A 27,877-nucleotide genomic window follows, 5' to 3' on the forward strand; every position below is an offset into this window, starting at 1 on the left:
AGGTGATTGTCACAGCTTATCTATTCCTTCCTCGTACAATGACCTCTGCACAGGGCACAGACCAAGCCTAGAAGACTCTCCCACAGAAGTCACTGAGGTCCCCTTCTGACCATTGCGTCTATGGACCATGGGGCTGCCGTAAAGTAATGTTCTTAAAGGGGTTGTCTTATAGGTAGGGGTCCCGCTGGGAACAGGACTCCGTACCGGCCACCACCAAACACTCTCCCCATAGAAGTGAATGGGAGCGCACCGCATATGACCGGCCACCGCTCCCATTCACTTCTATGGGCCCTACGGAAATATCTAGCGCCGGCGAAATGAGTAGAGGGCAGCTGAGCATGCGCCCTCCACAACTTTCAGGGCTCCGTTCTCGATATAGGTGCAGGTCCCAGCGCTGTGACCCGCACCTATAAGACAATCCTAGCGATATGCCCCCGTTGTCTGAGATGAGACAGCCCCTTTAATGCTTTCTAACTGCTGTTAAGAAAGTCTCAGGCAAGATGGCCGCCCCCATACCCATGTTCAGGAAATAGAATACAAAAATCTGCAATCAGAAAATAAAAAACTGATTTTAAAAAAATGGAGACGTGTTACTATCTGGTTTTAACTGGCAGATAACATTTTTGGTGACACATTTCCTTTAAGTGACCTTGTGGTCCCCATACGGTAAACGGTCGGGTGGACGTGGTCAGCCGTGACGTATCCATAGGTGGCACGTCACTGCTGGGAGACACGTCAGAAGAACGTCATTGGTTACTAGGGGGATCAAATCCTGGAAAACCCCTTTAAGATGAGAAGGGGAAAAAAATTTAAATAAACCTCAAGAATGCAAAATGAGTTGTGAACTAGTTTCTATAGGCTGGGGTGTGAGCCAGAGACTTCCTACACAGGAGCCCAGTCACCCAGACATGGCCATGACTAATCACTGACTGATGTATGGCTGCTGCTTTGACTGACAGCTATCTCAGCCAATGTTTGATTGTCAGTCGCTCCAGCCAATCACCGACAGCCAGATAACAGCTTCCTCCAACCACGAATTTAGCTTTTGCCACTTTTTATTCCGAAAGCCTCACTTAGCCACACCTCTTGGCTATATTTTTGGCCAATCAGCGACCGACGATTCCCTGTTGCTAGGCAGCTCTCTGTCACCGAAGCGAGTACCAGAGCGGTCAGCCAATAGAAAGCGGTCACAGGTAGAAAGCGTGGGGCGTGCTTCTCGTCACGTGACTTTTGTCCTCGTCTCCGCCTTCCGATCTTTGTCAACCGCTGATTGGCCGTGGTTTATGCGCGCCTGCGCGTTGACGGTGAATGACGCAGCTCTTTGCCGTGCCGCAAGCTCCTCCCCCCGCCGCAGTCAGTCACACAGCGAGAGACACCGGGCTGTGAACGTTTACCGCCAGTGTGTACCGGAGTCAGGGGGGCGGAGCAGCCAGCGCAAGCGAGAAACCCGGGACTCGTCACCATCCAGCTCGTTAGCGGCGGCGGGGCGAACGGCCCGGACACTGAGGATGGCTTCCGGATCTGAGTAAGTGAGGGGCGCCGGTAGGCCGCAGCGGTGAGCGCCGCAGAGGGGAGGCCTGGGGCCTGTTCTACTGACTCATGTCGGTGAGGTGGGGGTGGGGTAAGCCGCCGTTCTCACAGCGCAGGGCCGAGTCCAGTGCGGCCTAGCTGTCCCGGGCCTGACTCCATCCGGCTCCCTGCATCATGCTGTGTCATGCAGGCCCGAACCCCTCGGTGCCCTGGCACACGGGCGCCCCCAGCCGTCCTCTGGAGGGAGAAAGGCTCATCACTTCACATGATGATGGGGGGCTATAGCAGGCAGGTGAGGGCCCCTGGGGGCCCACACTCCTCACTGTAACTCTACATCCCTGAGCGGTGGGGGAGGGGCGGTGAGCTCTCCATGGTCTTATTACCTGGAATACATCTAATGGAGCGCTGCCAGTCAGTGCGGGCACTGCTGCTGTCCCTCGCCATCCCTCATTCATCTAGAATCTGACTGGAAAGCCCGAAAACAAAGGACTGAAGGGGGCGCTGCCATGCCTCATTGTCACTTCTGGTATACACTCCCCCATAGTAATGTACAGCATGCCAGGTCTGGAACCAGAGGGCATGCTGGGAGTTGTAGTTTCAAAGCAGTGACTACAAGGCCCCACTGATCTCACGTCTGTACTGGTCTATAGGAAACCCAGGATAAACTCTGCTCCACCTGGCACAAGTGGTGTGGCCCCAGGGGGCCCTTCATGTGAGCGGGCCATTTGTAGGGAATCCTGTTTGGCATGACTGGTGGGATGTGACGTCACATGATGGATCAGACTGGTTTCCTGTGTGTCCTGGGTACACATCCTCCATGGTGACATCCACATAACAGAAGGAGAGCCATTACCCTAGGTGCACAGTAGGGGGCACCAGAGCTGCAGTTTCCGGTCCATAGAATAGAAGCTGCTGATTGCTCAGTCAGGACATTGTATTTATTTATTTTCTTCCAGGATTGGTAGTTCATAAAAAAAAAAACTACCCAAAGCAGAAGAAAATGGTAAACGGGCAAGTCCTGGAAACCCCCTTTTATAGACTGCGGCACATGGGAAGGGTGTGCCCAGTGTCGCCAGGCCCCGGTACAGGGGGCAGTAGATTATACCCGCATCCTGCAGCTTCTGTCCAAGTGCGGACACTTGAGAAATGCAGCATTTGACAATTTTTCGCGTTTACTAATCCCTTTTTGTTAAAGGGGTGGTTACCTCTGGGACATTGACTGCATGTCCTAGTGTTATCCCAGCAATGTCAGATAGGTTAGGGTCCCACTTTTAGGACCCGCCTCTATCTCCAGAATGGGCCCCCCTCGAAGTGAACAGAGAGCAGGAGCACATGTGTGGGTGCTCTCCATTCACTGCTATGGGACTACTACCAGTCGGCGCCTGGCTATTTTTGGACATGCCATCGTTGTCTCAGATGGGCCACCCCCTTTATACCAGACGATTAGTGGGAACACTCGTTTCCGATAATTGCTGTCAATCACCCGCTGAAAGCATCTTTGATGTGGACTCTAACATTATGGTCCTGTGTACACAAGGATCTGCGGGCCGGAATCTGACTGTGTGGGGACGAGCGATCACAGAAGCGATCGTTCATCCTTTTTTAAATGCGGCTCTCACCCCTGACGAGCAGGCAGTTATTGGGAATGAACAGTTTGCTCCCTATAATTGCCTGCACAGTCGGCCTATGTAAAGGGGCAGCTGGAGGCCACCAGTGCTCAGGCTCCCTGCAGCGCCACCACCAGGGGGCACAAAGCATTGTATAGCTCTTCACTGTGACCAGCTGATGGCTGTCCCGGGTGAAGCACCCCCTGTCTAGTCTAAAGGGTATTGGGTTTTCTAAAACGGGGATCCCATCAGAGATAATTTGTGAAGTGCACTACTCCTGCTTTAGTAGCATAAAATAAAGTTCAAAGCCCCTTTTTTGTAACTTTGTAAGCGCCCACGCGACAATATATATTTTCAGGGCCATATTTGCGGTTGGCGGCTTCGCACTGTGACGTGATGACATCGGGATATGACGGCTATGAAGTCATTTTATTAAAGGGTTTCTATCACTTCGTTTCACCTATTTAGCTTTCAGACACTAGCGATCCGCTAGTGTCTGCTTTATCTAACCATCCTAATATAAGAGCTTATTGTCCTGCCGTTTAGCTAAAAAAATAACTTATATAGATATGCAAATGAGCCTCTAGGTGCTATGGGGGCGTGATTAGCACCTAGAGGCTCCGTCTACCTTAACAAACTGCCGCCGCCCAGCGCGTCCCTCCAGCCCGCCCATCTCCTCCGGAATGCAATGCTCCTCGTATTCGGCGCATGCGCAGTGAATGTCTGATCGCTTCCCTGCTCAGACATCTCCACTGCGCCTGCGCCGATGACGTCATAGTGCTCCGAGGAACAGGCGCAGTAAAGATGTCTGAGCAGGGAAGCGATCAGACATTCACTGCGCATGCGCCGAATACGAGGAGCATTGCATTCCGGAGGAGATGGGCGGGCTGGAGGGACGCGCTGGGCGGCGGCAGTTTGTTAAGGTAGACGGAGCCTCTAGGTGCTAATCACGCCCCCATAGCACCTAGAGGCTCATTTGCATATCTATATAAGTTATTTTTTTAGCTAAACGGCAGGACAATAAGCTCTTATATTAGGATGGTTAGATAAAGCAGACACTAGCGGATCGCTAGTGTCTGAAAGCTAAATAGGTGAAACAAAGTGATAGAAACCCTTTAAATGACATGTAATCAGCACAGACAAGTAACTTTTATTATTCCCCATTTTCAAGCTCGGTAATGTGTTTTGCCATCAGTGAAACACTTGCAGCAGATGGGCCCGATTCAGTAATGTGAGCAGTACAGCATTAGACATTGGATGTTTCCACTCACTGACAGCAAGCTGGAGTTCCCATTTATCAGAACTGTAGCGCTTGACTTTTCCCAGATCCATTTAAGAAACGAGTTGAGCTCCTGCTGGTTGCTGTAGGCAGCAGGGACAGGCTCGCTGCTAGGACTGATAACTGAGGCCCGTAGTATATGAGCGCTGCGTATATGTCAGTGCTCCAGACTAAAAAAAATACCTAGTAGCCATTGGCTCCTGAACTGAAAAATTTAGGAGCCAAATTAAAATTTTTAGTCGCCAAATCGAAACCGAATAAAAATTTTGGTATCGTGACAACGCTATGCAGATCAGATCGGCGTAGGGCTGTTTCGATACCAAAATTTTGATTCGCTTTCATCACCATAAAAAAGTATTGCGATACTTAATACCACGCAAAAAAAAACACCAAAAAAGCCGCGTGCATTTTATGAAATGTTCAGCCCATAATAGAACAGTCCGATTCTATTTTTTGGGGTGACAAGGTGACAAAAAAAATGGCGAATCGCATGTTTTTTGTTTATTTATTCCTGTTACGGCGCTCACCGCATAGGAGATATATTTAAATAATTTAATAGTTTGGACTTTTCGGATGCAGCGCTATGTAATATGTTTATTTATTTATTGTTTATATATTTTATATGTAAAATTGGGAAAGGGGATTTAAACTTAATATTTGGAGAGTAATCCGTTCAGGATGCATCAGTTCAGTCATTTTGACTGATCAGGCAAAAGATAAAACCGCAGCATGCCTGAATGCCGGATCCGGACTTGCCTGAATGCCGGATCCGGCATTTTTTCCCCATAGGAATGTATTAGTGCCGGATCCGGCATTCAAAATACCGAAATGCCGTAAAAAGATACAAGACGGATCCGTCTGTCCGCATGACAAGCGGAGAGATGGATTCGTTCTTGAAATGCATTTGTGAGATGGATCCGCATCCGGACAAATGCTTTCAGTCACATCCAGATCGGCAGAACTGCTTGCCGGATCACACTGCCGCAGGTGTGAAAGTAGCCTTAGTGTTTTTTTGTTTTTTTTTAACTTACTATTAGCCCCCTTACGGGCTAGAACCCTTGTCCTATTCACCCTTAGGCCTCTTTCACACGGGCGAGTATTCCGCGCGGATGTGATGCGTGAGGTGAACGCATTGCACCCGCACTGAATCCGGACCCATTCATTTCTATGGGGCTGTGCACATGAGCGGTGATTTTCACGCATCACTTGTGCGTTGCGTAAAAATCGCAGCATGCTCTATATTCTGCGTTTTTCACGCAACGCAGACCCCATAGAAGTTAATGGGGCTGAGGGAAAATCGCAAGCAAGTGTGGATGCGGTGCGATTTTCACGCATGGTTGCTAGGATGAAAGTCTATTCATTGTATTACTTTCCCTTATAACAACATGGTTATAAGGGAAAATAATAGCATTCTTTAATACAGAATGCTTAGTAGGTGGTCAATTGAGGGTTAAAAAAAATAAATAAAAAATTAACCCACCTCCTCCAATTGATTGCGTAGCTGCCAGTCTCCTGTTCTTTCTTCAGGACCTGTCAAAGGACCTGTGGTGACGTCACTGTACTCATCTCATGATCCATCACCATGGTAATGGACCATGTGATGAGCTCAGTGACGTCACCACAGGTGCTTTGACAGGTCCTGAAGAAAGAACAGGAGACTGCGTAGCTGCCAATCAATTGGAGGAGGTGAGTTCATTTTTTAACCCTCATTGGCACTGCACCACCAATGTTTATTATACTGGGGTGTTGGGGGGGGGGGGGGGGGGGCGGCACTGCGCCACCAATGAAGATAACTGAGCTGTTCGCAGCTCCCTGTCATAGAGGTGGGTGCCGGCTATTTGATTCCGGCACCCACCTCCTGTATTTGTATTACCAGCTCAGTTATCTTCATTGGTGGCGCAGTGGCCACAGCCTCCCCTCCTCCTCCCGTCTCTCTTCTTATTGGCGGCAGCGGCACAGGGGGGAGGGAGAGACTCCTTCTCCACTGCGCTGATGAGAAGAACATCGGCGGCGGCGGGGCAGAGAACTATCATCTCCTGTGCCCTGCGCTGTATTCAACTGCAGAGCTGCGGCGGCGGGTCTAGTCGCCATCTGGAGCCCTGTATGTATGTAGTGGTCACCACAGGCCGTTATATTTGCAGTTTCCCTCCATAGGTAGAGTAGACCCCTACATAGTGGACGTGTTTCTCCACTTTTGATATTTTAGCGTGACCACTTAACCAGGTTATCTCGGCGTGTAGCTCTGGGTTGGGGTACAGATTCGTGGGGCGGCCATATGGTTTTATCGGTAGAACCATGTAATCATTAACTGCAGTGACTCGCAGTAAAACCGCATAGCAGTGTGGTCTGTGTGGTTGTCAGTCGCCCTGTGGCTGCTGTGTGTGAACATGCTGTACCCCACCTTAAAGGAGTTGTGCATGAACAGGAAAGAAGGGTTGGCAACCCTCCCCCATTCTGCCGGACTTGCAAAGGGAAGATGACTTGCCTGCTTCCCCGCTCCAGGCCTGCGATGCTCTGCTGTGCCCAGAACCCTCTAAACCCACAGTCCCCAGTGGCCGCTTGAGTTTGAAGGTAGCTCCTCCATTAACCCACAAATTAGTACTGCCGATGGTCGGCACAAGTGTGTCGGGGGTTGTGACGACTTTCCTGCCGCCTTATTTATTTCACATGTGCGTCAGTCTGGGCCTTTATGGTTCGGCCACACAGAACCCAAAACCGGGAGGGAGTTAAAAAAGAAGTCATATCTGTCCTGTATATTTCCTCCCTTTTTATGATCTACTCCTGATTTCAGCTTCCTAAACCTGTGCACGTACCCCAAGTTCTATCTGTGTCTCCGGTGCTCTCCTTTGTACTCTGCAGCGACTGGTAAACCTGTGTATTGTGGCCTCTCGGGTTACGTCTCCAGGCGGAGTGCTCCCTGTCATATAACATGGGAGCGGCCATCGCTTAGCAGCCTCTGCACGGCCTGCACTTTCATTTCTATCAGCAAATTGTAAAGAAACGCGACTGCTGTCCTCCCATTACCCCAGTGATGGCCTGAGCGTTCTCCCCCACAGCCGCAGACACCTTGCACCCCCTGGATCTGCTGAATTTTTAATGCACTAGTCTTAGCGAAAAGTCCTTCAGCTTCTTAGGGAATTTGGCGCATCTACTTGGAGTCCATGTGCCAGAAAATCCGATCTTTGCCTGGCAGTAACTGGCGTAGGCCTGACCTTATGACGAGCCTCATTCAGACAGTCTCCATTTTGAGGTCCGCAAATTGTGGATTCGTAAAATACGGACACCGGCCGTGTGCACGCCACAACTGTCTAACTCCCTTCACTAGAACTTCTCGTTCTTGAAAACTGACAAGAATAGGACATGTTCTATAATTTATGTCTCTCTATATTGCATGAAAGCGGTTTTCCAGGATTTTTTAATTGATGACCAATCCGAAGGATAGGTCATCAGTATCTGATCAGTCGGGGTCTGACACGTGGGATCCCCGCCGATCGCCTGTTTGGGAAGGTACCATCACTTGGCCATGGCTCTACTGCAAGCGTTAGTCCCTTCTCAAGCCACTGATCAGAGGTGGTCCCAGGTGTCAGACCCCCAGGTCATCAGTCAAAAAAATCCCTGAAAACCCCTTTAACCTAGATGTACGGGGGAATGGCATACTACAGCGTCCCTCTAACTGTCCATGCCAGGCAGTGTACAGGGTCAGTGTTGCTCCATATATCAGCATCCTGTGCCACATGGTGGTGGATTGGGCTGTTAGATTTAAACATGTCCGATCCTTTTGTTCTCACAGGAGACGAGCTGCCACCTTCTGGACACACGCATGCACAGCTGTGTAAGGTGTGCGGCCTCTTTGTCCCCTCTGCAGGTTCATGCTGTTTGTACTGTAGTGTGTATAGCCATGTCCCCGAGGTGCCTACCAGTCTGTCGATTGTGGTGGTAACTGTATTGTAATGGCACTTGCGGCCATCTTACCTTCAGGTTAATAGCCTGAGGTAACATCCATTGTGAACCTCGGAGTCTACAATGTGGAGATGACTGGAGACGCAGAGATCTGATGCAACCTGTGCGCTGGGAAGAGGATATCTCCGGTTCATCTATAGTCCACCATTGGCAGAGTGCCCGGACCCTCTGCCTGCTGAGCGGAGAGGACGGTCCTGCCACTGACCACAGCAAGAACGTTCATTCATTATGGACATTATCACCTATCAACAGGATAAGTGACTGTCCTCTGGGACCCCCCACCGATATCACTACGGCAGGATTCTGAAGCCCCCCACAATGACTGCGGCGAGGGGTAGTCTGAATAAGGCAGCGGCCAACCATGCATCCTGCTGCTCAATTCAGTGCCTATGGGCATGACGGAAACAGCTCTGCTACACTGTCTGTTACACATGCTGCACATCGGGGGGGGAGAGATAGGTATTCGTTCCCTGCAGGGTTATTGGATTGTAATGAGGGGCATTCCAAAATGATATGAGGGGTTTGCAGGAGGCTACATTTGAGTGTGTCGTCGTCCCCCCTCTACTTGCTGCTAATCTCTTCCATTGAGCTCGGGTCTGATCTCATCTGTTCTTTCTCCACCACAGATCTAAAAGCGATGACTTATCGACTGCAATTCTCAAGCAAAAGAGCCGACCAAATAGGTTGATTGTAGATGAATCCATCAATGAAGACAACAGCGTCGTGTCCCTGTCTCAGGTACGGAGCGGCTTCTCTATTGTATGACCTCTGGGTCTGATTAGATGTTTCAGCCACCAGAAGATGTAGATCTGTCAGCAGTGTAGTATCGTGTGGACGTAGAGGATGGACATGGGCTACAGGAAAGCTGCTTGACTTGTCCATATATTGTATTGTATGGACATCTTCTCTGTTACCAGATAGCCCGGCTCCTAGTCATGTTAGGCAAGTGCTGTAATGTAGAATTCAAAAATAAAATATTGAACTGCACTTCCTGCTCAAAGTCCACAATAAACGGGAAATGTGCTAAAGGGCCTTGGGGGTGGGGGCGGGGGGATTTCTCCTGAGGCGCTGACGTTCACAGAGGCTATTAGTCATGCTGCAGATGACACTCGAAACTTCTGCAATGAGCAAAAGGGTATTTTATGTCTGAAGAGTTCAGCTGTATAGTCATGTAGGACCCAATATAATCCTCGTGGGCTGTAAGCCCACGGACCAGTACGGCGGCGTGCAAAAGTTTGGGCACCCCTGGTCAAAATGACTGTTATTGTGAACAGTTAAACAAGTTGAAGATGAAATGATCTCCAAAAGGCATAATCTTAAAGATGACACATTCCCTTTGTTTTTTCAGCAAAAACAATTTTATTTTCATCTTTTACATTCTCAAAATAACAAAAAATGGGTGGTGATCCTGAACACACCTTAAAAGCCACAATAGACTACCTCAAAGGGCACAATAGACTACCTAAAAGGGCACAAGCTGACGGCCTTACTGTGGCCCTCACAGTCCCCTGACCTGAACATCATTGAAAATTTGTGGATAGTCGCCAGCGGCACGCTCCAAGTGCAAAGTGAAGCTGAGACTGCGCAGTGGGTGATGTCAAAGGGCGTTTTCAGGCTTCAAACCTAATAGGCCCTAATGCTTTACATAAAGAAAAAAAAACGTTCTCCTGTTCCCTGCTCCTCCCCGACACGTTAGTTCTGGACAGGAGTCATCTGCACCACTGCAGCCATTAATTACCCTTGGTGGTGACGTGTCCCCAAGTGGCATATCACTGCAGGGCCACTTGTCCCAAGTGATAAGTGTATCTTAAAAGAGTGATTAAGGGCTCTTTCACACTTGCGTTCTTTTTTTCCGGCATAGAGTTCCGTCGTCGGGGCTCTATGCCGGAAGAATCCTGATCAGTTTTATCCTAATGCATTCTGAATGGAGAGAAATCCGTTCAGGATGCATCAGGATATCTTCAGTTCCGGAACGGAACGTTTTTTGGCCGGAGAAAATACCGCAGCATGCTGCGCTTTTTGCTCCGGCCAAAAATCCTGAACACTTGCCGCAAGGCCGGATCCGGAATTAATGCCCATTGAAAGGCATTAATCCGGATCCGGCCTTAAGCTAAACGTCGTTTCGGCGCATTGCCGGATCCGACGTTTAGCTTTTTCTGAATGGTTACTATGGCTGCCAAGACGCTAAAGTCCTGTTTGCCATGGTAAAGTGTAGTGAGGAGCAGGGGAGCAGTATACTTACCGTCCGTGCGGCTCCCCGGGCGCTCCAGAGTGACGTCAGGGCGCCCCATGCGCATGGATCATGTGATCACATGGACACGTGATCCATGCGCATGGGGCGCTCTGACGTCATTCTGGAGCGCCCCGGGAGCCGCACGGACGGTAAGTATACCGCTCCCCACTACTACTATGGCAGCCAGGACTTTAATAGCGTCCTGGGTGCCATAGTAACACTGAACGCATTTTGAAGACGGATCCGTATTCAAATGCTTTCAGTTTACTTGCGTTTTTCCGGATCCGGCGGGCACCTCCGGCAAATGGAGTGCACGACGGATCCGGACAACGCAAGTGTGAAAGAGCCCTAATAAAGATTATATTTTTTGTTTACTAGTCAGTGAGGTTACAACAGTTACGCTAAGGTCCGAGTGACCGTTTAACCTTTCACGTGCTGCTTGGGGACACGTTACCACTGAGGCTGCACACAGGGGACCAAAGTTTCCCGACCATATCAGGCACCTGCCATGTATGGAGCAGGATCAGCCCGTGAGCCTTCTGCGTACATTCCTACCAACAATGACTTAAATGTATGTTATAGGTCGCTAACAGGGTAGTGATTTTTACAGGGCAAAATGGACGAACTTCAGCTGTTCCGTGGGGACACTGTGCTTCTTAAGGGAAAGAAGAGGAGAGAAGCTGTGTGCATTGTCCTGTCTGATGACACCTGCTCGGACGAGAAGATCCGCATGAACAGGGTTGTTCGTAATAACCTGCGGGTACGGCTTGGAGATGTAATAAGGTAAGTCGGTTCAGCCTCACCGAGTGCTGGGGGCTGTTTGACTGCCTTGTATACAGAGGCGTCCATCTTATTCTCCTGCCCTTGAAGGGGCCTCCATCACTGTTTTCATAGGGACTTTGACCTCTCAGTAGTTTAGAGATAAGGTTATTAGATGATCAGCTCAAAGAGAAAGTACCAGTCAAACATCTAGAAACAGTTAACGCTTTGTGACAGAACAGCTCAACCTTGTTAATAAAGGCCAATTTAAAAAATGATTTTTAGCCAAAAATGAGTAACATGCGATCATGAAAAAAACATTGCCTCCGTAGCTGTACATATCCTTTTGAATAGCGATCTGATGGTTGATATTGCCTCTAGGGATCGACCGATTATTAGCTTTACCGATATTATCAGCCGATATTAAGGATTTTCAAAGTTATCGGTATCTGCATCTAACCTTTCCGATAACGAATCGCAATGTTCCCGCAGCAGCACAGGGGAGAAGGAAGCAGTGTCTCCCTCCCTGTGCCGCTGCCGCAACCAATGAGAGGAGAGGAGGGGAGGGGCTGTGGTCACTGCACCACCAATGATCTTAACTCATTCATTCAAATTCAACAGGAGGCGGGTGCTGGCTGCAGAATCATATAACCGTACCCGACCTCTATGACAAGTAGCTGCGATCCGCAACAGTTTACCCCTGCCGCAACTGAGGGGGTTAACTGCCGCGGATCGCAGCTACCGCTCATAGAGGTCGGGTGCAGCTATATGATTCTGCAGCAAGCACCCGCCTCCTGTATTTGAATTAATGGGCGAGTTATCTTCATTGTTGCGCCCCCCCAGTATTAGTCATTGGTGGCAGTGGCCACAGTGCCCCTCCTCCTCATTGGTGGTAGTGGCAGCTTCTGATCGCAGCCCCAGCTGTGTAATCCTGGGGCTCTGATCGGTTACCATGGCAGCCAGGACACTACTGAAGCCCTTGCTGCCATAGTCTGCTCTCTGCTGCTGTGTGCACAAAGCAGCAGGGAGAGTGTAAGATCCTATTCACCCTAATAGAGATCTATTAGGGTGAATAGGGTTCGCCTGCGCCGAAGACAAGTGAACAGCGCGGGATTTCGTCAACGATGCGGTGGACCGTGCCATCAATCAAGAAGGGCGGGCAGAACAGAGGACCTGGGCGGGATAATGGGTGAGTGGACGGAGCCTCTAGGTGCTGATTTTACGCCCACATAGAACCTAGAGGCTCATTAGCATATAATAAAAGTGCTTGTTTTACAAACGGCTGCAGGGAGAAATGTTAGAAACATACTGTTATGTAGTGCTGACATTAGCGCATCGCTATATCAGTCAGCTACATAACAGTATTTCTGGTGGTAGAAACCCTTTAAGTCTTAGATTTTGAAACTATTAAAATAATAAAATAAAAATACATAGGAACGTCCTTAAAATTTGTATTTGCTTGTGCAGGTAGTCACTGTGTAATATTAGCTATGCTGACCATTATGGGCAGCCCCCTTGTAACTTATAATCCACATACGTGTGTGTATGAGTATGACATTGTATAATTCAATTGCTCTTTTCAACAAATGAAAACTTTACGAAGAAACTGATATAAATGTTCTGTTTATTATCAAATGTTATACAAACATATGAAATATAACCTTATAATATATATTTTTTTTAAAACAATAAAAACTATTGATTGGAAGGAGAAAAAAAAGTTGCCCAGGGGGTAAACATTTTTGGAAAAGGCAAAAAAAAACAATCCACATTTAGACTCTGCAGTGAATGACTTTGGAGGACCCTGTGTAGCGGACACACTGCTGGTCTGTGCCCGGTTAGAAAGGTCACATTCATTGCGGTCACAGTTGGTATTTGTGATTGGCCTCAGTTTGTAGAAGATGACCCCAGGACTGCATTTCTCACTACAGGCTTGGAGTAGGGGAGATACTAAGAGGAGTTTTTGCTGTTTATCGTGTCTGTTCTCTGCCTATTGTTCCCCTTATAGACAACATGCAGCAAGTTCCTAACTTGTGCCCTGGGAGAGTGTGTGTTGTACACCGAGGCCCCGTGACTCCACTTTAGCCAATGTGTATGTCGCAGCTGGGCCTCTATTGTTTTTGGCAGATTTATGGCTGCATTTACCGGTAAATTTCGCACAGGCGAGAGAGGCCAGACATTTTCTTTGCCCGCCTCTGGGGAGATGCAACTTTTTCAGATGAGCGTGTTCACCACTGTGTGTCTCTGCCTGACGTCATCTGTAATGATTTATTTATGACAATTGTGTTAGTAGAAATGATTCCAGTGGAGGTCAGGCAGAGACGCACAGCATTATAACGCCATGCGGTAAAGGAGCAGAGTCCACTACGGGAGGCCATGCTCCCATTCAGTGTGTGTCAGGCAGTGACACCGCTCGTCTGAAACTGGCCCCTTTTTCTTTATTTTTTTAAGTTGCGTTTCATAAATGAGTCTGAATCCTGACTGAGCCGTTTTATAAATGAGGAAATACATTGGTGAGGTGGGCCTCAGTCTATACACTAGTAGTGTGCAGCTTATTTGTATAACACACTAAGGCTGACTTCACATCACCGTTTAGTTTTCTGCTCTTCTAATCCTTTATTTTGAGCATCCGTTGTACTTGTTTTGCATCCGTTTTTGTCAGTTCCATTTGAGATCTGAAAAAGTCCAGCGAGGAAGAACAGATCTCTGGTGTAACTGACAAAAATGGATGCAAAATGAGCATAACAGATGCTCAAAATAAAGGATATAATTTTTCTTTTTAAGGTCCAAATATTGGCAATTATCCGGAATGAATGTTTGCACAAATGCTCTTTCCCAGCCCATGTGACTGTGTCGTGGACAAACAAGAAAACGCTCATTTGTCAGCTGATTTAGTCTTTCATGCGGTAGAACATTGCTCTGTGTAAATGTGGATGTGCTGCCAATGCGTATACGGTTTATGGATGGACAGTCATAGTCACTATTGTTCATCCTCGTGCAGCAGCGATCATTACTGCATGTAAATACAGATAACTTGGTGAGCAGTGATCAAGAATGGACATTGCCCTTGAAGGGGTTGTCTCACTTCAGCAAATAGCATTTATCATGTAGAGAAAGTTAATACAATACACTTAGTAATATATTGTTATCCATATTGCTTCCTTTGCTGGCTGGATTCATTTTTCCATCACATTAATCACCGCTCGTTTCCATGGGTACGACCACCCTGCAATCCATCACCAGTTGTTAATGCTTGCACTCTATAGGCAAAAGCGTCAGCCTCTCTGGTGGCCGGGACCAAGGGAGCTGACATAGGCTGGTGCTTTTTTCCTATATTGTGCAATCACGACCACCACTGCAGGGTGGTTGTAACCATGGAAGCGAGCAGTGTATAATGCAATGGAAAAATGAATCCAGCCAGCAAAGGAGACAATATGGACAATCACAATACATTAGTAAGTGCCTGGTATTAACTTTCTCTACATAATAAATGCCACTTACTGAAGTGAGACGACCCCTTTAACCAGTAGATCTGAAAATGGAGCCCGGGTGTATTATTAGCATTAGTCAGAGCCATTGCACCTGACAACTTAGCTGAGCTCTGACAATGTAAGTGACTGGTAAAAAGACTACACTTCCCAGAATGCACATCACCCGTGCAAATACTATGAAGATGCTACATAAATGCCACCTTTATTCTCTGATGCCTTGAAGAAAAATTTAACCCGATTTTAAAAAGAAAACAAAAAAATAAACGTAAGATGTGAGAATATCGATCTTGGTTTTTGTGCAGCATTCAGCCATGTCCGGATGTGAAGTATGGAAAGCGGATCCATGTCTTGCCTATCGATGACACAGTAGAGGGCATCACCGGAAATCTGTTTGAAGTGTACCTGAAGCCTTACTTCCTGGAAGCTTATAGACCCATCCGAAAAGGTATTTACATACTGTCCAGACCTCTGCTGTGTCTGACATCATCATGATCAGTTATCTGTGTGATCAGAGGTCGCACTACGTTTTTTTTTTCCAGAAGAGTAAAAATACTCCTGACCATTTTTGAGGAGTATTTTTACTCGAGAAGTACAAAAGTTACGGTAATTAAAATACATAATATATAGGCCTGCACTTGCTCACATCTGCGTTGGAGGCTGCGTTTGGAGCCTCTGTTGCAGATTCTGTTGAAAGACCTGACAAAAAAGCCTCATATGCAGCACTTTTTTGTCTGGTAAAAAGACAGATCCCGAATAGAAACTGAACAAATCCCATCATAGTCAGTGGAGTCTGTTCAGCTTCTTCCCTGTGGGGTGACAGGAGGAGGTGAGAGCAGGGTCACCATTGGGGTGACAGGAGGAGGGGGGGAGCAGGATCACTGGTGAGGGGGGGGTCAGGGTTACTAGTGGGGTGACAGGAGGAGGGGGGGGAGCAGGGTCACCATTGGGGTGACAGGAGGAGGAGGTGGGAGCAGGGTCACTAGTGGGGTGACAGGAGGAGGGGGGGGGGAGCAGGGTCACCATTGGGGTGACAGGAGGAGGAGGTGGGAGCAGGGTCACTAGTGGGGTGACAGGAGGAGGGGGGGAGCAGGATCACTGGTGGGGGGGGGGGGGGGGGCAGGGTTACTAGTGGGGTGACAGGAGGAGGGGGGGGAGCAGGGTCACTAATGGGGTGACAGGAGGAGGGGGTAGTAGAGAACTGGGAGACTGGACGGAACCATGATTGGGAGGGGGATTTGAGATGTGAAGGAAGTGTCTTCAGCTTACAGTTTCATCTTATTATAATATCAATCTTATTGTGTTGTACTTAAAGAAGCACTCCAGTGTTCTTTTGCCTGTATAGTGCATGGTAGACTGTTTAAAAAAAAATCATACAGGCCCTTGTATATGCCTTTTTGTTATTTCTTCTCCTCTAATATGATGTGATTGATTCCTCGAATGCAGCCTGTATTTCCTGTGGCTTTGCAGAGGGAGGCAGAGTCTGTCCAAAATGCCTTTGCTCTGCTCAGTCATATCTGGAGACAGCAAGGGATAGATCAGCAACGTAGAACTTATGTACCCTGTCGCTGCAGAGTCTCTGTGTAGACTGTCATGTTGCTTCAGCCTGTTTCCCCTGCCTCCTGCTTATGATAGGTTTCTCACTGTCGCCTCCCACAAGCAGGAGGCTTGGAGATGCAGTGTGAGTCAGGGAGTTATAGAACTGTGGTTTACAATTGCACTTCACACTTGCTTTCTCTAGCGCGAACCTATGGCACGGGTGCCAGAGGCGGCACTCAGAGCCCTCCCTGTGGGCACCCACATCCTGGAATAAGTCTGTTGTGTACCAATATGCCATAGACTTTTCCTGCCATTCATCAGCGCAGGGTGCACTATGAACAGCGCAGGCAGCGCACTGAATGTAGGCAGGGTATTGTAGCTAAATGATAAAGTACATGGAAGATACACTATACTGGACTGTAGTATCAGGGTGAATTACCGTGTCGGCACTTTTCGATAAATAAGTGGATTTTGGGTTGCAGTTTGGGCACTTCGTCTCTAAAAGGTTCGCCATCACTGCCCTAGCTGCTCTGCCTTCAGTAGGAGACCCGACCTGGTGGGCCCATCCTATCAGCTGCCTGAAAGACAAAATGGGAAGGCTTCATGAACAAATGAACACCTGTACGATTTCTACAAAACTGTTTCATTAAGGGCTCTTTCACACTTGCGTTGTCCGGATCCGGCGTGTACTCCATTTGCCGGAATTACACGCCGGATCCGGAAAAACGCAAGTGAACTGAAAGTATTTGAAGATGGATCCGTCTTCAAAATGCGTTCAGTGTTACTATGGCACCCAGGACGCTATTAAGTCCTGGCTGCCATAGTAGTAGTGGGGAGCGGGGGAGCAGTATACTTACCGTCCGTGCGGCTCCCAGGGCGCTCCAGAATGACGTCAGGGTGCCCCATGCGCATGGATGACGTGATCCATGTGACACGTCATCCATGCACGTGGGGCGCCCTGACGTCACTCTGGAGCGCCCGGGAAGCCGCACGGACGGTAAGTATACTGCTCCTCACTACACTTTACCATGGCTGCCAGAACTTTAGCGTCCCGGCAGCCATGGTAACCACTCTGAAAAAGCTAAACGTCGGATCCGGTAATGCGCCGAAACGACGTTTAGCTTAAGGCCGGATCAATGCCTTTAAATGGGCATTAATTCCGCATCCGGCCTTGCGGCAAGTGTTCAGGATTTTTGGCCGGAGCAAACAGCGCAGCATGCTGCGGTATTTTCTCCGGCCAAAAAACATTCCGGTCCGGAACTGAAGACATCCTGATGCATCCTGAGCGGATTTCTCTCCATTCAGAATGCATTAGGATAAAACTGATCAGGATTCTTCCGGCATAGAGCCCCGACGACGGAACTCTGTGCGGGAAGACAATAACGCAAGTGTGAAAGAGCCCTAAGATGCAAGGCATCATAAAGACTGGCCTGGACTTTTCTTCTGATTACTTAGTTGTTGTTTTTTAGGTTCTGTGATGAGGCTGCACAGTGCAACTGTTAAAGCCCATGAGCTGTGGCACTTCTGCCTTTAGTTCTGTAAGCTCTTATCTAATGTAACCGATTGTTAGTGAAAGACTGAGCAGAGTACAATATATGTAGAGACATTGACTGGTAAGATCTCAAGTGCTGAAGAAAGGCTGCTCAAGTCTTAGGGTTATCTTCAGACTTTGAGCTGTGCAGAGGTAAAATCGTACATTTTCGATTTGTGCTTCCAGAAGTTTATTTTTTCGGCATTTGCACATCTTAGATTTGCCAGTTGATCATGCACTGACTTTACTGGTGTTTTCCTACAGGTGACATTTTCCTTGTGCGTGGAGGCATGCGTGCCGTGGAGTTCAAGGTGGTGGAGACTGATCCCAGCCCATACTGTATCGTGGCCCCAGATACAGTCATCCACTGTGAAGGAGAGCCCATTAAACGGGAGGTAGGAAGTGACGGAATACTGACCGACTACTGCTGTGCTATATCTCTGGCTTTACTTGTTTTGTCATTTACATAAGAGATGCTTTGTTTTACCAGGATGAGGAGGAATCTCTGAATGAAGTGGGTTATGATGACATCGGGGGCTGCAGGAAGCAGTTGGCCCAGATCAAGGAGATGGTAGAGCTTCCGCTCAGACACCCGGCACTTTTCAAGGCTATTGGTGTCAAGGTGATTTCTGAGACTGATGGGATTTGTGGAGATGCTTTGTGATTTATAATGCTGACATTATGTGACCTCTGCTTTGTAATGCAGCCACCTCGTGGTATCTTGCTGTACGGACCCCCAGGAACTGGAAAAACTCTCATTGCTCGAGCTGTCGCTAATGAAACTGGTGCATTCTTCTTCCTCATTAATGGTGAGACCTTTTGTTCCTTATTGATGGGGAAGCTTAGGTACAAGCAGTTTTTGTGCACCTTCAGCATTTGCTGCACACGAGAACCGTCTAGTCACATGGAGTGTGACATTTCTGTCTCATTGCGTAGTGCAATGTCCTGACTGCGTATGCAAACTGGTTATTGTATTAGCGTAGGGTTTTATCTGTTTGATGAGTTTGCCGCTGTAACTGGTGTAATGACCTTCTTTCCTGTACGCAGGTCCTGAGATTATGAGTAAATTAGCTGGTGAGTCAGAGAGCAACCTGCGCAAAGCCTTTGAAGAAGCTGAGAAGAATGCCCCTGCCATCATCTTCATTGATGAACTGGACGCCATTGCCCCTAAGAGAGAGAAGGTATGTGAAATGCCAGCTTTCATGTATGTTAGTTGATGGCCTCTTTTTAAAGAGGACCTTTCATGGGTCCAGCCATGTAGCGCGGTCCAATCACAGCCAGGGAGAAGGGGAGTTCTTTTTTTTTTTCTCTCTTCCTCTCCCTGGCGGTGATGCTCTACCCTGAGGTACCAGCCGGGAAAATTGCAGGGGGGCACAGTAGGCGAACAGAGCGGCGCCCAGACAAACTAGTAAGCGATATTACATCCCTGCTCTATGCCCTACATAGCCTGCTTGTTATTTCATAATGTCTGGACCCATGAAAGATCCTCTTTTAAGGCTGTGTTCACATCTGCGTCGGGGGCTCTATTAGGGGCCTGAATCACAGGTTTTGTTCAATGTAGGACACAGTAGCACAGAAAGCTATAGTTTGTCTGGTAAAAAAGCGGGTTTTCTAATAGAAACCCACTGATCCTATTATCAGTGGGGCCCGTCTGCCGTTCCTTGCCATTATTGTGGTTGTATTGCTCCTACAACTGAGCAGAACAATGGACATTGAAGCACTGGTGTGAAGCCAGCTTTAGCGGATTCTGAAATTGTGCCTTTGTGGTAGAGGTCACTCATCCAGTTCTTCCTGCCTGCAGACACATGGAGAAGTTGAGCGCAGAATTGTGTCCCAGCTGCTAACTCTTATGGACGGCTTGAAACAGAGGGCGCACGTCATCGTCATGGCTGCCACCAATCGACCCAACAGCATAGACCCAGCACTTAGACGCTTTGGTAAGCCCCATGTGGGAGGTTGGGTAGGATGACAATATGTTGTTTTTTCAGACATGGCTCGATCCTGTCCATAGTAGATCATTAAGTCATGTTGTGTCTTTTCCAGGCCGTTTCGACAGAGAAGTGGACATTGGAATCCCTGATGCTACCGGCAGACTGGAAATTCTACAGATTCACACTAAGAACATGAAATTATCAGATGATGTGGATCTAGAACAGGTAGGGAACAGTTCTTGAGTGGCACCTGGCAAATTTTAATTCCCTAACAGTCCTGCACGTGGAGGAGATGCCTGACAACAGCAGGGTCCTCACGATGTATGTAGGTGAGGAGTGGAGAGTATCCTCTGTTTTTGCAAGTTGTACCTAAAATTGAATGTGACTCCTTGTTTGCACAACATTGGGCGGCTGTGTGAAAGCGGCCAGCAATATTACCCAACCGTCCATCTGTCTGACCGTAAACTAGGATTAGTCTGAAGTGTCATTGCTCCTCGTTGTATGCTAATGAAGAATGGGGTTGGCCAGGCTTAGAAAAACACGACTGCTCTTCCAGAATCTGCTCCACTTCTGTCCACAGGTTGGGTGGTGTGGCCCTTTCATTTGAATGGAACTAAGCTGCAGTACGAAACACATCCTGTTGATAGGTGTGGCGCGGTTTTGGAAAAAGCCATGTTTTTAAAATTATGGACAAGCACAGGAGCAAGTATAACCTCACACTGATAGAGCCCTGTAAGCCCCTCATTGTAAAAGATCAGTGTGCCTCATCTCCAGCACAGTTTAGTGAGGTATTAGGTGAACGTGGCAGCATTGTTTTTTCCAGAACATACACTAACCTTGTTAATACTGTTGTTTTAGTGCTAGAATGTACCAGACATGTGTAATAGAAGATGTGATACCTTGCTGCTTCTCTTCTGGATTGGTATCCAGCTCTATAACATTCTCATTGTCATCGTGTAGGTTGCCAATGAGACCCATGGTCACGTTGGTGCTGATCTGGCTGCTCTGTGCTCAGAGGCCGCTCTCCAAGCTATCCGCAAGAAAATGGACCTGATCGACTTGGAGGATGAAACCATAGATGCTGAAGTAATGAATTCATTGGCTGTCACTATGGACGACTTTAGGGTAGGTTAAGAACATGGATGTTTTATGTCTCATGTTGTGTATCATTTGTCCCCGGGTATAAAAGTGATATCATTTGTTTCATCTCTCGTAGTGGGCGCTAAGTCAGAGCAATCCATCTGCGCTGCGTGAGACGGTGGTGGAAGTGCCACAGGTCACCTGGGAAGATATTGGTGGTTTGGAAGATGTCAAGAGGGAGCTGCAGGAACTGGTACAGGTAGGTCATTCAGGGTTGTCTGCAATTTATAGTGCAGCCAAGTAAATGAGAAAATGTTTCTTGGATTAGGAATTCTGAGATTTTACAGGACATGGACAGGTTTGGACATCTTATACAAATGTCACTGCAATAAAGTGGCCTAAATGGGAGAAACTGCAAAAAAAAACCATTTGAGCAGTTCCTCCCATTTAGGCCACTTTATTTCAGTGTTTTTCTTTTTTATTTTTTTTATTTCTATATATGTATTAAATGTGCCATTGTGTTTTGCTGATGGCCTGTGTCACATGGTCTGTTATAGGTGGGGCTTGCAGCCTTATTGTACCTCACATTGCATTAGTGATCCTACTATGGAGGTGTGTGGGAGCCTGGCTGCGAGTTGGATCTGAGCACCTCTCAGACCTTGTTCACACACCATAGGTAGTCTAGTGGTAGGACCCACTGCCACACGGAGATACCTTGACGGTGGTGCAAAAGGGCTCCGATATGTTCCTGGCTGGAATATGTTGGCGAAAGTCTCGGCTTTTAACATCAGCTTGAGGGATTAGCCAGCATTGTTAGTTGCTTATCATTGTGGTGCACCTTTTTCAGGGATTTATACATCTCATACAAATGACCCAATAGATCGACTGTGGTTAAGTACAGGTGGTAGCGTGGCTGTGATAAACTGCTGCTCTAACAGCTGAGATGGGAGAAAATGCTGATCTTGGCTGTTTAACTCCCATGTGAGAAAGGGAGGGGGATCTCATTGTCCTGTCCATGTCAGCCCTGCATTAACAAAGGCAATAATGAACGGTCATATAGACCTAAAGCAGTACATTATGGTGTCTGAGCTGCAGACGGCATGTTATAGAGCAGGGAGAGCTAAGCAGATTGATATATTTTATGGGAAAAGATTCAGTAAAACTTGTAATTTATTCATTTAAATTCTCTGCTCATTCTGGGCTTTGAAGTCCAGTAGACGGTCCGATCAGTGAGTGACAGCTAGCCATATGAAGGCTTGTTTTTTTTTTGTTTTTTTTAAAGGGAGTCTGTCACCACAATTGGACATTATAGACCGCTTACATAGCGCTGTAGCCCAACTGTACATGAGTCAATTGGTACCTTTTTGTTGTGGTGTTCTGAAGTTCAACAGAGGCAAAATCGCTGTTTTATTCATATATAAATGAGGGCTTGTAAATGCCCAGGGGCGGCGTTCGGGCTGTAAATGCCCAGGCCGCTCTGCTTTCTTGGATAACTCCTCCCAGCCTCTTGCTTGGTCCACCGTTTAAGCCCCTTGCATCATCAGGTGCACTGGCCGAGATCCGACGAGTGCTCAGTTCGCCGCCGGCCGGGGCATGCGCACTGTGATGACCATTGTGGGCAGCGGCATCGCCCCATGCGGGATAGTTATGCTGCAGCGCTATGTAAGCGGTCTATAATGTCAAATTGTGGTGACAGACTCCTTTTAAGGGACAAGTTGTGCTTAAGGCATTTTTAATAATGCATTCACTGGTGGGAACCTGAAAAAAAATAATTCTACATGGGGTGGAATCAGAAAAAATTCAATTCCAATGTTTTAGCCGTTTAGTTTTTACTGCTTACTATGCGCTGGAAATGATGCAACTTTAGTCTGGGGGTCGTTACAGTGATACCAAATGTATGTAGTTTGTTTTTAAGCCCTTTTTTAATTATTTTTACTTTATTTTTCCCCCCCCCCCCATTCTACTTACATGCATTTATTAGATTGCTTATACCATAGGCTACAATGGCTTTTTATTGCAATTTATGGAAAATACACTGTGTTCATATTAAACCCTGCCAGAGAAGGCCCCAGGTTGCAAGAGAATTGCTCTTGCAGTCTTGTCACAGTTGGGGGAATCCTTTGGTCACGGCGAGCAGCACACTCCCGATAAATGACTATCCCCATCCCACCTATCCCTTGGTTGAACTTGATGGACGTTTGTCTTTTTTTTCAACCGTATTAACTGTGTAACTATGTAACTTTTTAAATTCTGTGGATGCAATTGACCACAGCATCCGAGAAGTTAAAATTCCTTGATGGGAGTTGTCTTCGATCATGGGTTCTGCCGTTGCATCTGCTCACACCCATGAATTGAGTGCCGCCTTTGGAGACGCGACATCTGTCGTACATGTACAGTGGGTGTCAGGAAGGGTTTAAATATTTGTCCCAAAATGATACCTAAATATAGACACTCTTAAAAATGACGTTATACCTGACAGAATGAGAGGAGCTAAAACAGACATTTTCTCTGCCTTTAAGGGGTTGTACAGATCACAGGCTTAATTTTGTGTGCAGCCCCTGTGCGTTGGAGGCTTATGGCCACAGTGAATATATTGGCAGCCTAGGCCGTGGCATTACAGCATTGTGTAGGTGGGTTCAGGAGTCACTCGTTGTCTGCCCTCATAACCAGCTAATCAAGTATAGGATTGGGTAAAGGTGATATTTCTCAGCATGTGTCCTCTGTATTCCTCTGACTTGTGGTCCTTTGTCTTTTCAGTATCCTGTGGAACATCCTGACAAGTTCTTGAAATTTGGTATGACTCCGTCTAAAGGTGTGCTGTTTTATGGGCCACCTGGATGTGGTAAGACCTTGCTAGCCAAGGCTATTGCCAATGAATGCCAGGCCAACTTCATCTCTATCAAAGGCCCTGAGCTGCTCACTATGTGGTTTGGAGAGTCTGAAGCCAATGTCAGAGAGATCTTTGATAAGGTAAGAGTTGGTGACTGGGTATGCGATGCCATGTGCAGAATTTTCTTGGCACAGTCTACATTTTAATGTGTGTCTCTTGTGTTGCAGGCTCGACAAGCTGCTCCCTGCGTCCTCTTCTTTGATGAATTGGACTCTATTGCCAAAGCCCGTGGAGGTAACATTGGTGATGGTGGCGGAGCTGCTGACAGAGTCATCAACCAAATCCTGACAGAGATGGATGGAATGTCTACCAAAAAGAATGTCTTCATCATCGGAGCCACCAACAGACCTGACATCATTGACCCAGCCATTCTGCGTCCTGGACGTCTGGACCAGCTTATTTACATCCCACTCCCAGATGAGAAGTCCCGCATTTCTATTCTTAAAGCCAACCTGAGGAAATCTCCAGTGGCTAAGGCAAGAAACTGTCTAGTTGTAGTTTTTATAATTGTAGAGCTTTTGTTTTACTTCTTTCCTCAACCTCTGTTTTACTTCTGGTTTGTAGGATGTGGATGTTGACTTTCTGGCTAAGATGACCAATGGTTTCTCTGGTGCTGACTTGACTGAGATCTGTCAGCGAGCCTGTAAGCTGGCCATCCGTGAATCCATTGAGAATGAAATCCGAAGAGAGCGGGAGAGGCAGACAAACCCTGCTGCCATGGTGCGTAGTGGACCCGGTAGATCAGATCTTTACCTTCTTTGGTTCTTGTTCTGTATCTGAAAGTTTTGTTGTCTACCCTGCAGGAGGTGGAAGAAGATGACCCTGTACCTGAAATCCGCAGGGATCACTTTGAGGAAGCCATGCGTTTTGCCCGCCGTTCTGTCAGCGACAACGACATCAGAAAATATGAAATGTTCGCACAGACTTTGCAGCAGAGTCGCGGCTTTGGCAGTTTCAGGTAATTTGAGCTGCGTTGTGGTTGACGTTAGAACGATTAATATCTCAATTTCCTTAGCTGTTCTAGGTTTAAAAGTACCTTCATAGGTCGCTCAGATTAGGGTACACGATGGGGGTCTAGTACTGTTTCTGTACGAGCCACAGCAGGCTCCAGTTAACTAATTAGGACCACACTGTTTAGTTGGTCTGCGTTGCTAATGACTATGCGTTATGGATGCCGCACTGCCGCTAACAATACAGATAAATTAGTTAATTGGAGCCTGCCCGGTACATGACCGCATTGCGGCCGTGTCGTGTTGTTGTATCCTCAGACTCAATGGTTCATACAAAATTCAAACTTCACCTATCCCAGTGGTCCTGTGGATAGCTGATATGTTTCAATCTTGGGCAAGCCCCTTTAAAGCAAGGCTCTTCTCTTGAACATAATTTAACTGGATGAGATGGGTCACTGCTGGATCGAGCATTTCCTGCTTGTCGGAGGGATCAGGAAGCGGAGACTAGCAGGGACCCATTAGGATAGATCATCAGTCAAAAAATATATATAAATCTTGGAAAACTTATTTAAGCATCGGAATGGAGTTTGGCAGTAAGGTATCATTTTTTTAATCTTGTTACGCCATTCTGAGCCCATGTAGACACAAATTATTGACTGTTTTCTGTGTGTTATGGGTGGAATAACTGATCTCCTTCTCCTTAGATTTCCTTCTGGAGGACAAAGTGGAGCTGGTCCTAGTCAAGGTGCAGGAGGTGGAGCTGGTGGGAGCCACTTTACTGAAGAAGAAGACGACCTCTATGGCTAGATGAGCCTTTGATGCCGTCCTTAATTGTACAGCATTGAAATTCCTACGTTAATGGACACTCTGCTTTTCATTCCTCAGTCAGAACAGCGTAGCTGCACACCCCACTCCTGGTTTTTTGTTTTGTTATCTGGGTGTGAGAAGATGGGGCGCCAGGTCTCTCAGGATACAGGCTGACTCTTTTTCTTTCTTCTCTCCCCCTCCCTGTAGAGTGCTGGCGGGGGGGGCTCACGTGGCGTTCTTGTGGCACTCACAGCACCCGGAACAGACATGCATTTTGTTGCTTGATATTCCGAGCCTTCATCCTCTGGTAAAGATCTCACAGCATCTAGACTTTGGACAAGCTGAGCCTGTTTACCATTTATTGGCCACTGTGGTCAGGATGCAGGTGCTGCCCTCTGGCTTTTAAAGGGTTAATATTCCTATGGGTGCATTAAAGGAGATTCAAGCAACAAATGCATGTTTTGGCATTGATTTAACACTATTTCCGAGTGTCCAGACGGCTTCAGACAAGAACGGGCAGTGTTTTTTTTATGTTGGTATTGGGCATAATGTTGTTGGATTCTAAAAACAAAAAACGCAGGTTGACGTCTAACGTGAGAATAAACTGACTGATCACTGATCTTCCCGTCTTGTCCTTATTTTGGTGTTGAGCTGTCAGTCATAGCTCTGAAAAATAGTGCAATAGGAGCAAGTCCACGCTCAGCAGAATGTTGCAATAATTGCTGCATCTGACAATTAGTCCACTTGAATGGGATTGGTTGCGATACATGTGCATAGACATGAGCGGACAGTCACAGAAATGTCTGCAACAGAACTGCTGCTTGTGAAAATCTGCAGTGACCGGTCACTTCCCCTAGGGGTTGTAATTTTATTATTCAGCAGAAACCTAATCAGTCCAGTTTAGAGCCCTGACCTGCTATTTCAACAATGAGCACAATTGCGGGTGTGTCATTGACAATATTACAATGCGCTGATACCTAAAAATCATGAAACTATAGGAAAACACACGACCGCGTCTTGGCCTCCGCAAATTGCAGAACGAAAAGGGCCGCCAATTAATAGAAACACCTATTCTTGTCCACAAAATAGAAAAGAATAGGACATGTTCTATTTTTTATTTTTTTTTGCGGGGCAGCGAATGCGGAGTGCTGTTCGCATCTTCTGTGGCCCCATTGAAGTGAATTGGTTGCGGATCCAAACAACGGTCGTATGCGTGAAGCCTTAGCTGAGATGTTAGTAAGGAGCCTGCAGTCCCCATCATCCTGCTTATGTTGCAGGCAGTTAAGGATGGAGATTTGTAACAGTGAGGAAAGCTGCTCACATCAAGGCTTTTTTTTCTCTTCCTGCCTGTGGCAGTATGGTTTCTACACCGAAACTGCCTGTGATTGTTTCATGATGCCATTTGCCATTTTTCCACATTACAAAACATCATCCAGATTTTAGTTCCCAACACTTGAGTCGCTATTTAATTTGCAGTCATTCTCCAGCTAGAGTTATGTTATTGCAGCTTTCAGTTGCACATTTTTGGCTCATGCACCAGGAAAGGTCCCACCACACTAAAGGGAGCCATAGGACCCACTTCATCTGACCATGTAATTTTTAGGCCCCATTCACACGTCTGCACCTGTTCCGCAATTTTGCGGAAAGGGTGCGGACCCATTCATTCTCTATGGGCCCGGACGTGAAGCGGAGAGCACACTATGTACTCTCCGCTTCTGCATTTGCGAAGCGTGGCCCCGAACTTCCGGTCCGCAGCTCCGCAAAAGATAGAACATGTCCTATTCTTGTCTGCAGCTGCAGACAAGAATAGGCATTTCTATAGGGGGTGCCGGCTGGGTGTGTTGCGGATCCGCAATACACCACGGTTGTGTGAATGGACCCTTACACTTTACAGGAAAGTATAGACGGCCATGCTTTAATAGGCAGTGAGTCAGTGCAAACAACCTTAAACAGTTTGGACACAGCTCCTAAAGAACTCGTTGACAGCTGTATGCAGTGAGCTCCTCCTAGTGGTAGTGCAGGTAAGCACAACTTTACAATTCGGTGCTGGGCTTACTCTCACCACATGCCCCCAATAGCAATGGTGTGGTCTTCACAGCGGTAGCTATTCCACCACTACTTGTCCATATGGAAACCACAAAAGTTTTATGAATTTTTTGTTAGGTTGGGGCTGGATAGAGTTCACACAGAGTGGCAATAGGTAGAGCATGGAGAGGTGATGCATTAAACAATCTTTTGGGGGGAAAGGACTCCCCTTTCTGTCTGGTTACCAGCCAGGAGCAACAGTTCAGAT

The 27,877-nt window shown here is 47.4% G+C and overlaps 1 protein-coding gene across 1 annotated transcript; it reads left to right on the forward strand.

Annotated features, from left to right (window-relative positions):
• Positions 1 to 1,306: 1,306 nt before the first annotated feature.
• LOC120992308 (valosin containing protein) lies at positions 1,307 to 26,204 on the forward strand. Its single transcript, XM_040421207.1, has 17 exons — positions 1,307 to 1,525; positions 9,003 to 9,114; positions 11,220 to 11,392; positions 15,162 to 15,304; positions 18,191 to 18,321; positions 18,417 to 18,548; positions 18,633 to 18,735; positions 18,974 to 19,107; positions 19,728 to 19,863; positions 19,970 to 20,082; positions 20,818 to 20,982; positions 21,074 to 21,196; positions 23,695 to 23,907; positions 23,995 to 24,303; positions 24,392 to 24,547; positions 24,631 to 24,785; positions 25,482 to 26,204. The coding sequence occupies exons 1-17, from the start codon at positions 1,509 to 1,511 to the stop codon at positions 25,582 to 25,584; spliced, it is 2,418 nt and encodes an 805-aa protein (XP_040277141.1). The 5' UTR covers positions 1,307 to 1,508; the 3' UTR covers positions 25,585 to 26,204.
• Positions 26,205 to 27,877: the final 1,673 nt, after the last annotated feature.

Source organism: Bufo bufo, chromosome 2 (genome assembly GCF_905171765.1).
Source record: "Bufo bufo chromosome 2, aBufBuf1.1, whole genome shotgun sequence".
NCBI classification, from domain to species: Eukaryota; Metazoa; Chordata; class Amphibia; order Anura; family Bufonidae; genus Bufo; species Bufo bufo.